At 37.0% G+C, this 16322-nt stretch overlaps 1 protein-coding gene across 2 annotated transcripts in view; it reads left to right on the top strand.

The window, feature by feature from the left end:
* gpm6ab (glycoprotein M6Ab) overlaps positions 1–15997 on the top strand; it is a 158432-nt gene extending 142435 nt beyond the window's left edge. For both annotated transcript variants that reach the window (XM_049481409.1, XM_049481408.1), the window contains exons 4-7: positions 1843–1996; positions 3299–3375; positions 6885–6950; positions 13231–15997. In XM_049481409.1, coding sequence (XP_049337366.1) covers positions 1843–1996; positions 3299–3375; positions 6885–6950; positions 13231–13383 — 450 coding nt within the window. In that variant the 3' untranslated portion in view covers positions 13384–15997. The remainder of the gene's footprint in view (positions 1–1842; positions 1997–3298; positions 3376–6884; positions 6951–13230) is intronic.
* The last annotated feature ends 325 nt before the right edge of the window (positions 15998–16322 follow it).

The following is a 16322-nucleotide window of genomic DNA, read 5'->3' as shown; positions in this document are numbered from 1 at the left end:
CCTCTTCCACGCCACAATATGATTGCATGAGCCGTTTGGCTCCTCCCTTATTGTCAAGTCAGAATAAGAAAACCTACACTAGAGCTCCACCCACTAGATCAGTTTAAGAAACACAATTTCGGTCTGCCGATTGATAACCTCGGACAGTACACAGCAGGATTAGCCAGCAGACTTTGTCTGAGGGTTGGATCTATAATCTGTAATAGTTTCATCATAATAACTAGAAAAAGACACAGAAACACAGATAATGCTTAAAGTATTAAACTATTAAAAGTAGAAGTCTTTTTCTTTAGAGAAATTACAGATACAGCCAGAGAGTGGTGAGTACTGTATCCTACACCTTCAGAAGACTCTTGGAAACTGGAGAAAGAAAACTGCTACAGGTAGACGTCTGGCTGACCCACATGGAAACAGCAGATTTAACTTTAGCTCAGATTAGCATGATAAAGGACTGAGTCTCAGTTTCAGCAGAGAGGAAGAATTAGAATTAGAGTTATTCTGACAGGTGCAGAACTGCAGTAATAAAGTCATTGATAATATAAAAATAAAATAAAAAAGCAGCTAGTCTGGGTCATACAGCACTGCTACTGGACAAAAAAAAATGTTTATACAATCTGTTTGCTCTGACAATTCTAGCCAGATACTGCAAGTCACCATCATTACTTTTGGCATGTCTGTATAACATGTTAAACTACTGCGCTGTCAAAATAGGCTCCTTTAACCCTTGTGTGGTGTTCGGGTCTGTGGGACCCGTTTTCATTTTTCATCATATGATACAAAAAAAATATTTTTTCTAACTCAAACTCATTGGCATTGGCTCATTTTTTGTGAAAAACACATTTTCAATAAACACACACTGTACACCGCCCCCCCCCTACACATTTATATTACATACAGTATGTTTGGCCAAGGGCTAATAAACATTGCTTCATTTGTAAATTTGAAACTAAACAAATTTTCTACTCATATCTTGAGTTTAATTCATTTTCTTTTACATTTTATTAAAAAAACTAATAAAAAAAAGAGTAGCACTTTTTGAAAGAAATGTAACATAAGAAAGGTAAAGGGCAAATATTAACCATGTAAGCTGTTTATATTGCTTGCTATTCAGGTGAAGCAAGCATGTGTAAAGCATTTTAATGTAAAATTGCTTAATTTTGCTGAATTAAATACAAGTAACAAAGTAAACGAGCAACAAAGATATGAACACCACACAAGGGTTAAAAAGCATGAATATGGATTTGCTGCAATACTTAATTCCCTATATTATACAATAGGAATTTATTAATGAAGCTTTTCAGAGTAGGACTTAGGATTTAGGGTCTATCGTAAATAGAGAGGGATCAGATCCTTACTTTAATTACTCAAATGTTTTATTTATTATATTTATCGTTTATATTTATTGAAATATTCTTGTTTTTAGAGGAAATAAACACTTGATAGATGAACGTGAAAGATAAAAACTGATCCGAGGTCAGAATATGTCTGAATATGTCCTTTAAAATAACAACACACTCAAAGCCAGCTGAAATTACCTCACCATATCATCAAATAACTGGTATAAAACAGATGTTCTGCACTCGAGCGCAATATGATACTTTAATTGACCATCAATAAATACTGTGGTAATCTGATCTGCTGATAAACGGAGGCCTGTATTCACTCTTTCAGGCTCTTACAGAAGCTTTAATACACTGTCGTAAGTAAGAAGATGCTTCGCGTGATTGACAGCCGGGTTTATGAGCCCCTGATCGTAAGGGAGTGATGCTGTGAGGATCGCTGAGGTGCTATAAAGTTAAACTGTCTCTAATTAATTGAACTCTCTCTCTCTCTCTTTCTCAGTTCATCCTGTTGACCTATATCTTCATGCTGGCCTGGCTGGGGGTCACAGCTTTCACCTCCCTGCCCGTCTTCATGTACTTCAACATCTGGAACACCTGCCAGAACACCACTGTGTTGGAGGGAGCTAACCTGTGCTTCGACCTGCGCCAGTTTGGTGGGTGTATGCTAGGGCTGCACGATACTGGAAACGTTTTACATTGCAAATGTTCTTTTTTCGGCGATGTATATCGCGATATTAAACAATGCAGGGCCCGTGACGTCATCAGCCTCGTCCCCACCCATGAGCTGTCTCGCATTAGGACCAATCAAGAGCTCAGTGAGAGCCGAGCTCTTAAAACCTGAGGAAAACTACAAAACAAGCACGTTTACAAGCACGTGCCCAACCATGTGGATGAAGGCCATGCGGTTACCTCGTGTTAACTCCTGTCCTGCCCACCCAATCAGCTGCTAGTCAGCTGTATTTCCCTTGTATATCACTACTGATGCCTCCCCGACACATGTGATGTCAGCCACCACTTGTTTTTATACTGCCGTTGATGCAGCATTACCGATTAGCATCACAGCGCTAACACTCAGAGAAAAGCCCAATGACTTGGTTCTGATACACCATGTGCTGACCAACATCACCCTAGGAGTGATGAGGGGAAAGAGCGCCATCTACTGTACCCACCCAGAGAGAGCAAGACCAGTTGTTCTCTCTCGGGGCTCCAGCAGCTGATGGGAAGCTTTCATGTCTACAGCTTAGACTGTGCGAGCACCCTATGCAGCTCCTGTGTTTATACTTTCCTGGTTTATGGTTCCTGTGGTTTTACCTTGCTCTGGAGTTTTAATCACAAAACGCCACATTGGGCTGGTTTGTTTTCACACATGATAACTTTTTTCCGAACTGTGGATCGATTGCACAATCCTATCGTACTTCTGCTACTTTTGAGACGGTCCCTTACCACTAACACTGGTGCAGGATCTAAAAAATCACTGTAAAATTGTAAAATTTTGCCATGTCTCATGGAAGCTGTAGAACACTGCACTGACCTGTGTTACTACAGTAAATTAAGAGATCACTACGGACATGTCTCCCAAATTTCTTATAAAAATATTGTCATTTAGAGCATTTATTTGCAGAAAATGAGAAATGGCTGAAATAACAATCAAATGAGAAAAAAAATAACTTTTAGACCTCAGATAATAAGTTTATATTCATAAAGTTTTAAGAGTTCAGAAATCAATATCTGGTGGAATAACCCTGTTTTTTAATCCATTTTTTTTTTATGCATCTTGGCATCATGTTCTCCTCCACCAGTCTTACACACTGCTTTTGGATAACTTTATGCTGCTTTACTCCTGGTGCAAAAATTCTTTTTAATTTGGTAAAATGAAAGAAACTCATATTTTTAAGTGGTCTCATTTTTTTCCCAGAGCTAAAATAAAATATACTTTTCTCTGAATTTGCTTTCAGGAATGGTGACCACCAACGAGGTGAAGAAAGTTTGCACGGGTTCTGTGAACTTCTTGAAGATGTGCGAGTCTAACGAGGTCAGTGGACAGCGTCTCACGCCTTTCATCTTCACGTACTGATGTTTCACGCTCCACCCGTTCACTACTTTATGCCTCTGCTGCAGCGTCGCTCCGCCCTTTACTGCTTTACACCATCATCACTCACTATAGCAGGGATTCCTCTATTAGCACTGTCCACTGTGATCTGCAGCTCAGGCCTGCGGTGATAACTACAGTACAGGAGATCATAAACCATCACCAGTGCTGTAGAAAGCTTTTAGCTTCAGTGGGCTGAAGTTTAAGAGCAAATTTAGTTTATTAACTCTGATAAAAGTGTAGATTAATAGTTTACATATTAATAAAGTCAGCAACATCAATACAAGTGAGCACTTCCAATAATTTATCAACAATTTCTCTCATTTTACTTACTACTGTACGTTATTTTATTTTAAGTGCCCCTATAAATGAAGAAATATAAACTTTAAAGAGAACACATCATGGGTTTCTAATGCAAAAAAAAAAGAATAACTATTTTTTCCCAAATAGTAGTAATCGGTAATATATTTATTTGGGTTTATTTTAATGTTATATAGAGTTAATTACAGGTAGATACTCTCACTGATCACTGACTTTATTAATGTTTATTTGGGTTTAGTATTCTAATGTTATATAGAGTTAATTACAGGTAGATACTCTCACTGATCACTGACTTTATTAATGTTTGTTTGGGTTTAGTAGTCTAACGTTATATAGAATTAATTACAGGTAGACACTCACTGACTTATCAATGACTTTATTAATGTTTATTTGGGTTTAGTATTCTACTGTTATATAGAGTTAATTACAGGTAGACACTCTCACTGATCACTGACTTTATTAATGTTTATTTGGGTTTAGTATTCTAATGTTATATAGAGTTAATTACAGGTAGTTACTCTCACTGATCACTGACTTTATTAATGTTTTTTTGGGTTTAGTATTCTAACGTTATATAGAGTTAATTACAGGTAGATACTCTCACTGATCACTGACTTTATTAATGTTTATTTGGGTTTAGTATTCTAATGTTATATAGAGTTAATTACAGGTAGGTACTCTCACTGATCACTGACTTTATTAATGTTTTTTTGGGTTTAGTATTCTAACGTTATATAGAGTTAATTACAGGTAGATACTCTCACTGATCACTGACTTTATTAATGTTTATTTGGGTTTAGTATTCTACTGTTATATAGAGTTAATTACAGGTAGATACTCTCACTGATCACTGACTTTATTAATGTTTATTTGGGTTTAGTATTCTACTGTTATATAGAGTTAATTACAGGTAGACACTCTCACTGATCACTGACTTTATTAATGTTTATTTGGGTTTAGTATTCTAATGTTATATAGAGTTAATTACAGGTAGGTACTCTCACTGATCACTGACTTTATTAATGTTTATTTGGGTTTAGTATTCTAATGTTATATAGTGTTAATTACAGGTAGATACTCTCACTGATCACTAACTTTATTAATGTTTTTTTGGGTTTAGTATTCTAACGTTATATAGAGTTAATTACAGGTAGATACTCTCACTGATCACTGACTTTATTAATGTTTATTTGGGTTTAGTATTCTACTGTTATATAGAGTTAATTACAGGTAGACACTCTCACTGATCACTGACTTTATTAATGTTTTTTTGGGTTTAGTATTCTAACGTTATATAGAGTTAATTACAGGTAGATACTCTCACTGATCACTGACTTTATTAATGTTTATTTGGGTTTAGTATTCTAATGTTATATAGTGTTAATTACAGGTAGATACTCTCACTGATCACTGACTTTATTAATGTTTATTTGGGTTTAGTATTCTACTGGTATATAGAGTTAATTACAGGTAGACACTCTCACTGATCACTGACTTTATTAATGTTTTTTTGGGTTTAGTATTCTAACGTTATATAGAGTTAATTACAGGTAGATACTCTCACTGATCACTGACTTTATTAATGTTTATTTGGGTTAAGTATTCTAATGTTATATAGAGTTAATTACAGGTAGGTACTCTCACTGATCACTGACTTTATTAATGTTTATTTGGGTTAAGTATTCTAATGTTATATAGAGTTAATTACAGGCAGACACTCACTGATCACTGACTTTATTAATGTTTGTTTGGGTTTAGTATTCTAATGCTATATAGAGTTAATTACAGGTAGGTACTCTCACTGATCACTGACTTTATTAATGTTTATTTGGGTTAAGTATTCTAATGTTATATAGAGTTAATTACAGGTAGGTACTCTCACTGATCACTGACTTTATTAGTGTTTATTTGGGTTTAGTATTCTAATGTTATATAGAGTTAATTACAGGTAGGTACTCTCACTGATCACTGACTTTATTAATGTTTTTTTGGGTTTAGTATTCTAACGTTATATAGAGTTAATTACAAGTAGATACTCTCACTGATCACTGACTTTATTAATGTTTATTTGGGTTTAGTATTCTAATGTTATATAGAGTTAATTACAGGTAGATACTCTCACTGATCACTGACTTTATTAATGTTTATTTGGGTTTAGTATTCTAATGTTATATAGAGTTAATTACAGGTAGATACTCTCACTGATCACTGACTTTATTAATGTTTGTTTGGGTTTAGTAGTCTAACGTTATATAGAATTAATTACAGGTAGACACTCACTGACTTATCAATGACTTTATTAATGTTTACTTGGGTTTAGTATTCTACTGTTATATAGAGTTAATTACAGGTAGACACTCTCACTGATCACTGACTTTATTAATGTTTATTTGGGTTTAGTATTCTAATGTTATATAGAGTTAATTACAGGTAGGTACTCTCACTGATCACTGACTTTATTAATGTTTTTTTGGGTTTAGTATTCTAACGTTATATAGAGTTAATTACAGGTAGATACTCTCACTGATCACTGACTTTATTAATGTTTATTTGGGTTTAGTATTCTACTGTTATATAGAGTTAATTACAAGTAGACACTCTCACTGATCACTGACTTTATTAATGTTTATTTGGGTTTAGTATTCTAATGTTATATAGTGTTAATTACAGGTAGATAGTCTCACTGATCACTGACTTTATTAATGTTTATTTGGGTTTAGTGTTCTTACGTTATATAGTGTTAATTACAGGTAGATACTCTCACTGATCACTGACTTTATTAATGTTTATTTGGGTTTAGTATTCTAACGTTATATAGTGTTAATTACAGGTAGATAGTCTCACTGATCACTGACTTTATTAATGTTTATTTGGGTTTAGTATTCTAATGTTATATAGAGTTAATTACAGGTAGGTACTCTCACTGATCACTGACTTTATTAATGTTTTTTTGGGTTTAGTATTCTAACGTTATATAGAGTTAATTACAGGTAGATACTCTCACTGATCACTGACTTTATTAATGTTTATTTGGGTTTAGTATTCTAATGTTATATAGAGTTAATTACAGGTAGGTACTCTCACTGATCACTGACTATGTATTTTTGTATTATTTTGGTCTCCTCCTCCAGCTGGACCTGACGTTCCACTTGTTTGTGTGCGCTCTGGCGGGGGCAGGAGCAGCCGTCATCGCCATGGTGAGATATTTATACTCTCTCTTTCACTCTATCTTTTATCTCTCTCTCTCTATCTCTCTTTTTCTGCATATCTATCCATCCATCCTTGTTCTATTTCCCTGTCCTTTCTTCTGGTCTTTTTATACCTCTTCTTCATTGCTCTCACTTTCTATCTCTGTCTTTTCTCCTTCATTGGTCTAGCTTTCCCCATTGCTTTATCCATCCATCCATCCATCCATCCATCCATCCGTGTTTTTTCTCCCTTCCTGTCCTGTATCTCTCTCTTTGTTCCCACTTTATCTTTCTCGCTTCCTGTATCTCTCTATCTGTATTCTCACTTTCCATCTCTTTTTTTCTCTCATTGGTCTCTCTTTCTCTCTACACCCTTTTCTTAATCCCTCTCTCTCTCTCTTTCTCCTTACCTTGTGTCCACACTCCTTACTCATCTATCCTCATCCATCCATCCATCCATCCACCCATCCATCTCTTTGTTCTCACTTTCTTTTTTATTCTCTCATTGGCCTTTCTTCCTCTCTACATCACTTTTTTAAATTCCTCTCTCTCTCTCTTTCTCTCTCTCTTTCTTACTTTTCCTCATCTGTCCATCTTTCTTTTGCTCATTTTATATCTCTCCCTCCTTTCTCTCACTTTCCATCTCTGTCAATCACTGTCCCTTCATCTTTCTTTCTATTTATTTTACTTTGTCTTCCCCCCTCTACTTTGACCCCTTTCAAAATCTCTCTCCCCTTGTTTTATTTCTCTTCTATCATTATTTCTCACTCACTTCTCTCATTCACTTCTCTCTCTCCCTCTTATTTCACATTTTTTTGTCTGTCTATTTTTCTTTTGCTCGTTTTGTACCTCTCCCTCCTTGCTCTCACTCTCTGTCTCTCTGTCCCTCCATCTTTCTTTCTTTAACTTTGTCTTTCCTCCTTAACTGTCACTCTTTTCCTCTCTCTCTCTCTCTCTCTCTCTCTCTCTCTCTCTGTTCCTCTAATTCTCCCTGTCTCTGTAGCTTTCCCACACCCCTCTCTCTCCATCTCTCTTTCTACCTTTTTTCTCTCTTTATTGTTTATCTATTTCTCTCCATCATGTTCTCTCTTTAGGTAGCCCCTCCCTCTCTGTCTCTCCATCTCTATTGTAATGGTGTGTGTATTGTGACAGTGTGTATGGTGTGTGTGTGTTATAACAGTGTGATTGGCTCTGGTGTAATCATCACCTCTGATAAAGTGCTGCTGTGTACACACTGATAGTAGCGGGGACGTGAGGAGAGGATGAGCAGGAGAGAAGAGCAGCTGTCCTGTGATCCTCACACTCGTTCACACCGGGGTTTACGATTCACAACCCAGCGTTTAAAACCATAAACACAAAAAAAAAAAACAGATAAACCCTGAAAACTGGGGTAAAAAGTGTAGATTTAAAAACAGGAGGGCTTTTAATGAATGATGAACGGGCGAGAGACACTGAACGAGACTTAGGGAGAGAGAGAGAGAGGTGGATGAGAGACGTGGAGAGAGAGAGAACGAGGGAAAAGGTGACAGCGAAAGAGTAAGAGGAATGCTCAGCATCGAAAATGCATGGGGTGCTGTTGCCATGGAAACAGAGGAGAGCTGAGGAAAGGCGAGGCGAGGCGAAGCGAACCTCATCGCCTCACGAAGGAACTCTTATTTCTTCCTCTACGAATTAAGATTAAACCAAACTAAACTGATGATCAGATCAATATATATTTTCCAATCACTGAGCTGCCATAGACTGTATAAGGTGTGCAACATATATACATGCATATATACATACATACAGTACATATAGGATAATAACTGCCCCTATTACAGAATGTAGCTCAAATAAAGCATCAAAAATGAATCGATTGTGAACGATTTTGCTCACAGCGTAATATGGATTTATTTTTTTTATTTGCAAACAAACAAATGCACACACACACACACACACACACACACACACACACACACACACACACACACTGTGAACACACACCACCTGCAATCCAAACATTCCCGCTTTGTGCTCTTTTAATTATATAATTACATCATCATACACCTTCTTTAAGACCACCACTGCACTCGCTCTGCGGGGGAGGATTTGTAGTGAAAGCCTGTAGTGACACCTAGTGGTGAAAAGAGACATTACAGGGCTTATTATATCAGGATGATTCTAATCGTATTATATGATCAGAGGATGTGCACCGATCAAGCATAACATTATGACCACCTCCTAATTCATACAATTATTCAGCTCCACTGAATATATATATATATATATATATATATATATATATATATATATATATATATATATATATATATATATAATATAATTCTACTGTATAATACAGTTTTTAAACACCTGTGAACAACAGGTGCAGCAACAGATGAGCTTGTAGGTGAGACAGTGTACAGTACCAGGCAAAAGTCTGGACACAGACTTACATTATTTAAGATGTTCTGCATTAATACAGATTAATACTAAACTTTTTGTTTTAATAATACAGATTAAAATAAAAAAAAGTGTTAACCAAGCCAGAATACGTTTTACATTTTAGATTCTTCTAAAAGTTGCACCTCTTGCTGGCATTTTCTCAGGCCCCATCCATACGAATTGTGGTATTTTTTAAAAACTGTTTAAAAGGTTTTTGTCTCAATTTTTAAAAATATATCTTCCTCCACTCCAGCAGCGTTTTGATACCATTTAAAAACGCCGAAATGAACATTCACAGGCGATCTCATAACAGATTTTTCCCCTTCAATGCAAAGTTAAAGTATTTCACTCAAAAACACAAGGGTTTCTATAATTTTCTCCCCACTCTTCAGCTACAACTACTTTTTCAAAATTATCCCAACAGGTGCTTGTTCGTCTCCTAGAATGGCTTTCATTTAACAGCTGTGCTGAACTCATCAAGAGTTAATCAGTTGTAAAGTAGCGAAGAGGTAGAGTTACAGGTATACAGTGAATAGTGAATATTTGAGTAATTCTCTAATCCAGATTGAAACTGATGAAACTGGCACGCATCAGGACCGCTCTAGGAAAGGAAGGACAAGATTTCCCTTTGTTGTACAAGTTTAACAGAGTTACCAGCCTCAGAAAAAACAGCTCCCCAGATAAGAGCATCTAAAAGCTTCTTCACAGAGTATTTTTTGGTTTGTGTAACACTTTTAAGTTACTACATGATTCCTTATGTATTCCTTCATAGTCTGATAGATCACTTAACTATTCATTTATAGCTTTATGTGGTACATCTGTTAAGAAAGGTGTTTCAGCTGTAGCAGTGGCGCAAAAAGGGGGTATGCAGCCTATGCAACGCATAGGGGCGCTGCACTAGAGTGGGCGCCCAATCAAAGCCCCAAATAAATTTCCTCTCCAGAGAAACAGCCAATCAACTTGCTGGTTTGCGGAGCGCAGTGGAAAATTAATGACAGGACGCTGACGATTTTAAAACGTTTCTCTCCCCCCCACCCCTGATTATTTTAAAAATGTATCTACACCCCCCCTCCCCCCGCTGACGATTTTAAAACGTTTCTCTCCTCCCCTGCTGAAGATTTTAAAACGTAATCCCCCCTCTCTCCCCGCTGATGATTTTAAAAAGTATCTCTCCCACAACCCAGCCCCCCACCCCCGCTGATCATTTTAGAATGTATCTACCCCTGGGGCGCATACACCCCGTTTGCATACACCCCAAAAAGTATGTAGTTGCGCCCCTGAGCTGTAGGGAGGAGTGTGTAGAGTGGAGGACAGTGAGAGATTAAACACAGTGTTTAAAAACTCCAGCAGCACTGCTGCAGTATTGGATCCACTCACTGTACCATCAGCTCAACACACACTAACACCTCATACAGAGTGTCTTATATGATCAGTGGAGCTGAAAAGTATTGGATAGTGGGTGCAGAAACAAATGTGTAGTAATAATGTTAAGCTTGATTGTTATACGTAGATGATGTATTAATGTATCTGTATGCTGTGCTCTGTCTCTGTGCTCTGTCTCTGTGCTCTGTCCCTGTGCTGTGGATGCTCGTGCAACAGGTGGCGTCCGTGTCCGTCCTCATCCGTAATTACTACACGCTCGTGACTCAGAGCCGGGGGAAATTCTGCACACGTTTCTGACGCTCCACCTCCGGCACGGGGCCCAAACCTCCACGCTCCCTCCCCTCACACACACACTCCGGCTGGGGGAGCCATCTATGGAGCCCTGGGACTCGTCTCCATTGGCCATGAAACAAAAAGAAAACGGACATTTATTCAGTTCTGATCTAACATCCCCTATTTAACTTAATTGACTCAATTGGCTCAATTAAAACCCCTCCCAGGCTTATGACTGAGGCTTTAACGACACGCCCACCCGCCCTCTCTATCCAGCCTGAGCCCCAGATAGAGAAGATAACCCACTGAGCAAAAACTAACCCGGCCCGTCCTGGAGTTTCAGCTTGTGTTGGTTTTGTTGATCGGTGATCAGTAACACGATTAATATTTAATATTTCAGTGATATGATTTATAATGACTGACTGTGTGGACTGCGTGGAATGTGGTGACTTTAAATACAGGGGTTATGTTGGGTTGGAATAGTGGTGAATAGGCCTGTTTTATTGCGATAAACGATATTTTCATTTTAAGAACAATAAATGCCAACTGACAATGATAATATATGAACACAACAAAGAAAAAAGTATACCCTTTAAAAAGACAACAACATAATTTAATATTTTAATACATTTACATTTCTTTCTTTTTTTTAACAACTGCACCTTACTTCACTGTGTGTATGGAGTTGCAGTTATTGAAGCACTGATTGGTCATTTAGCACGACTGGCTAAAGTACTATTCACTGATATAAATGTGAACAAACAAACAAATAAACACAAAAGATGATATAAATCAGACAGATATTATTGAGCTAATTTTTAGCTTGCTATATTGGAGCTACAGTGCTTTTCTGTAGCTTAGCTAGCTACAGTATCTACATAAGCTAACTTTCTAGCCGGCTAGTTAGCTTGGGATGTGCACTGCAATAGTGGTTAATCTGTAAATTGGTGATTTTAGCTATCTTACTATTAGCTTTAAGAAATCCATAGCCTGGCCAGTTAGATTCCTATCTGGGCTAAGTTGTGTTTTGTGCATTGGCTAATCTGTGGCTTGGTAATTAGCTAGTTAATTAGCCAAGCCCTTGTCAGCTAGCTGTCTTGGTGCATTGCTAAGGCTAATCCATGGCTTGCTTGATTATTAATTAGCTAACTACAGAAGCTACACATGGTAATTTTTAGCCATGTGCATTGCAATGGTTTAAATGTAGACTGATCTGTGATTATTTGTCTTAGTATTAGCTTTACAGAAAACTGTAGCCTAGCTAGCTAACTTTCTAGCCTGGCTAAGTGTCTTTATTTATGTATTGGCCAATCTGTGGCTTGGTAATTAGCAAGGTAACCAATCCCTAGTTAGACTAGTTAGTAGTATGTTGCTAGCTACCTAGTTGTCTTGGTGCATTGGTAAGGCTAATCCATGACTTGGTTGATGATTAATTAGCTGCACGTAAAACTTTTTAGACAGCTAGTTACCTTGAATTGTGCATTGCAATGGTTAATCTGTAGATTGATGGCTAGGTATCTTACTTTTAGCTTTACAGAAATTCATAGCCTGGACTAGGTGTCTTTGTTTGTGCATTAGCTTATCTGTGGCTTTGTAATTAGCTAGCTAACGAAGCCTATTCTGTAGCCTAGTTAGCTAAAAGAAGAAAATAAGCCTAATAACCATGAATTGCCTAATGTGTAGATTGGTGGCTAGCTATCTTACCATTAGCTTTAGAGAAATCACAGATAGTTAATTTTCTTTTCCATCTGGGCTAAACCTCGTTGTTTGTGCATTGGCGCATTAGTGCAATGAAGTGTGCATTGCAATGGTTAATCTGTAGATTGGTCATTAGCTTTAGCTATTAGCTTTACTAGGTACGTGTCTTTTTTGTTTGTGCATTGGCTAATAATCTGTGGCTTGGTAATTAGCTTGCTAACCAAGCCTATTTCTGTAGACTAGTTAGCTTTAAGAACAAAACCTTTTCTAGCTAGTTAGCTTTTTGCGTTGCTAATCCATGGCTTGGTTGATGATGAGTTAGTCAACAAACTTTACCAAACATAAGGAGGGGAATTTCACCACCTTCCAAATCCCAATTTTAATCCCAGCTGTGTGGTGGCCTGAGCTCTTAAAAAATGGGTTTAATACGCTAAACTGTTTTTTAAACGAATAACCGCTGTGCATTCCTTCACTAACCCGTCTCCCTCCCCGGCACACCTGTGTCCTGTAGGTGCACTACCTGATGGTCCTGGCGGCGAACTGGGCCTACGTGAAGGACGCCTGCAGGATGCAGAAATACGAAGACATCAAGACCAAGGAGGAGCAGGAGCTGCACGATATCCACTCCACCCGCTCCAAAGAGCGCCTCAACGCCTACACATAAATCACACACACACACTCTTACTGTACACACACACACACACACACTTACTGACACACACTGACAAATCCCAGCATGCCCTTCCCTTCCCTGAAGAACACACACACAAAAACACACACACAAACACGTTCACTTATGTAAACATGCGTAATTTACTCTTTTAAATTGAGTTTGAGTTGCAGGATTAGGGAATCAGGGTGGGCGTCGGGTGGGATCGGGGGTGAAATCCTTAAATCTACACTTTTATTTTGTTTTATTTCTATTTTATTTCGCGCTTCTCTGGGTGTGACGCAGAATGTCGGTCAGGGGGAGCGATGATTGGCCCCCGTGGCAGCTTCTCCGCCCACCCAATAACCCGCCAGGATCCACACTTTCCTTTATTTTCACTGCATTTTAACATAGTCTTAATTTTCTTTTCTTGTTTTTGGTCGTTTTCCTTCGTTCTCTTTCTCGTCCTCTACCTCCCTTTTCCGATGTTTTTTTTCCGAGCTCTTTTCTGACACAGGCCGCACATCCCAACAGCACACGAAAAGAGTGATTCTTTGTGTCTTTAAACCACGTGATTCACATCAGGTGCCACATTTAGCTATTTTTACACTTCAATTTTATCCACATTTACCATTTTATTAAAAGGAAACCTAACTGTTAAGTCATGGAAGCCTCGATTTGACTTTGGTTGAGTTTTTTTATAGGTCCAAATTGGTCTATTAAAACGAAAGATAACTAAATAGCTCGCTAAATATTTTCTATTTTTTATTGTAAAGACTTTTCTATAGCTTGGTTAGCTCCAATAACTGTATATGCTTTTGGGTTAGTCTCTGGATATGTGATTAACTAGCTTACTATTAGCTAAAATTAGCTTTACAGAAGTCCATAGCCTAGATAGCTAAATTTTAGTAGTATGAATCAAGCATCAATATTTGATGTAATTTTAAAAAATACAAAAAAATCCATTAACTATTCATAGTCATTCTTTCTATTGGGTTATCAAATGGTTGCACTGTTTCTTGTCTAATTTAACTAAAAATATATAAAATTCAGCCTTGTCTAGCTTCTGCAACCCCCTAGAAGATAAATGTATTTAATAAATATATTGTTGCAAAGGTTACAATAGTAATACTGCAGTGTAAGCTAATTTAAACATTAATAATAATATAATTGTAGAACTAATTCTACAAATAGAATGGTAAAAGCCAATGAGGAGGAGTTTTTAATGGTCCATTCAATAGTATATAAATATGCAAACCCTTAAAAATAAAGGTGCTACAAAGGTTACTTGGGGTGATGGCATAGAAGCAACTTACAATGGTTTTGGCTATTGGACCAAATTTAACTCTTTTTTTTTTTTTTACAACAAACTAAATGCATTTCAAAATGATTTATACCTGATTTTTATCCATATTTTACCTGCACCAAGTATTTAACCTCTATAAATTGCAATGCTCTCGACACTATAGGAGCACAATGCAAGGGAATGAACTCAGAAACATTGGGACATAATAACAAAGAGGAGAGAGCATGGCAAATTGTGCTCTCTCTGACTCCGGCTGCTGATGCCCAATCAGTGTCCTAATTTAACATTTACCAGTCTTAACAGTCAGGTTTCCCTTTATTATACCACGTTAAATTTTCCAGCATGGCTCCACCAGCCTTCATCTTCATACTCAAAATTCCAAAACCAAACAGTGACCAAACTTTGTATAATTTTACAGGTGAACTTTTCACAACTGCCAAAACTTGGCGACTTGCAACAGCATTAAAAAAAAAACACACAAAACACAAAAAAACAAATGTACAGATTCTTTTCCAGCAAATTCTCGATTGGTTGGGAGTGCCAGGGATTTCAACACAGTACCTTAAAGTGACTTCTTACTGCTGTTCTACTTCTGTAGCTTGGCCTAACTCTCTGATAACGTCTGCTAGCTGCTCTACGTCTCTGGTGAAGCTGCAGCATCGGTGCTTCGTCTCAAACCGCTCGTTAAGCTCGTTAAAGATCGATACGCTCGTTAAGCTCGTTAACCTGTGAAGCGCATTCGTAGAATTCGCTCTCTAGAAGCTGTAGTTCTTCAGGTGGGTTTATGGGAGAAGAGAGATGTGAGGAGGGGGGAGGTCACCTGACATGACTTATGCCACCCGACTAAAGGTCACATGACTGAGGTCACGTGACCTTTCTGATCGACTGCCCATTTAGGATTTGCCTTGGAGGAACTCTGTAGATATCCTCATTTTTCACAAGCCATAGATTCTCACGTGCAAATAACATTTTTACTGGTTTGTTTTTATCATTTTGAATGATTTTGCTTTTTTTTTATTATTTTTTTAATTTTGCTTTATTCTTTGTTTAGTTTTAGCCTTCACTTTTTCACTTTTTAAATGCAAGTAAACGAGTAAACAAACGTACAAAAACGGTTGTTTTGTCACTCCTCTGCACTGTATATATATATATATATACATATATATATATATATATATAACTCTATATAAATGTATACATATATATTTCACATTGGTTTCAGGTCATATGAGTGAAGATTAACGAACATAAACACGCTGATGTTTACGTGATACTCTTGAAAGTGACTGTCGGCGACAGAAAATAAGACAGAAAAAAAAATCCGTAATTTTGACCTACATTTTTTATACACACTTTTATGTAGGTTCTGTATAGTAGTGGCAGGTATAGTGTACATAATTCATTATAATATGATATTAATTACTTATTAAAGTGTTTAATAAGGCACTGATACACCAGAATTATTCTCTTATGTTCCAATCATCTAAAGTTTGGATTTATTTCTTACTAATAAGAGTCAAATTGTGTCAAAAATAGTAAAAACAGTCTAATCGTGCAAAAAAAAAAATAATACAAAAGTTACAGGAGCTGTAAAAGCTAAAATAATCAGTGATTAAAAGCTAAATAGCACTAAAAACAATGTGTAACA

This window comes from Astyanax mexicanus, chromosome 7 (genome assembly GCF_023375975.1).
Source record: "Astyanax mexicanus isolate ESR-SI-001 chromosome 7, AstMex3_surface, whole genome shotgun sequence".
Classification (NCBI taxonomy): domain Eukaryota; kingdom Metazoa; phylum Chordata; class Actinopteri; order Characiformes; family Acestrorhamphidae; genus Astyanax; species Astyanax mexicanus.
The sequence above is the reverse complement of the archived record's forward strand: the minus strand, read 5'-3'. Positions and strand labels throughout refer to the sequence as shown.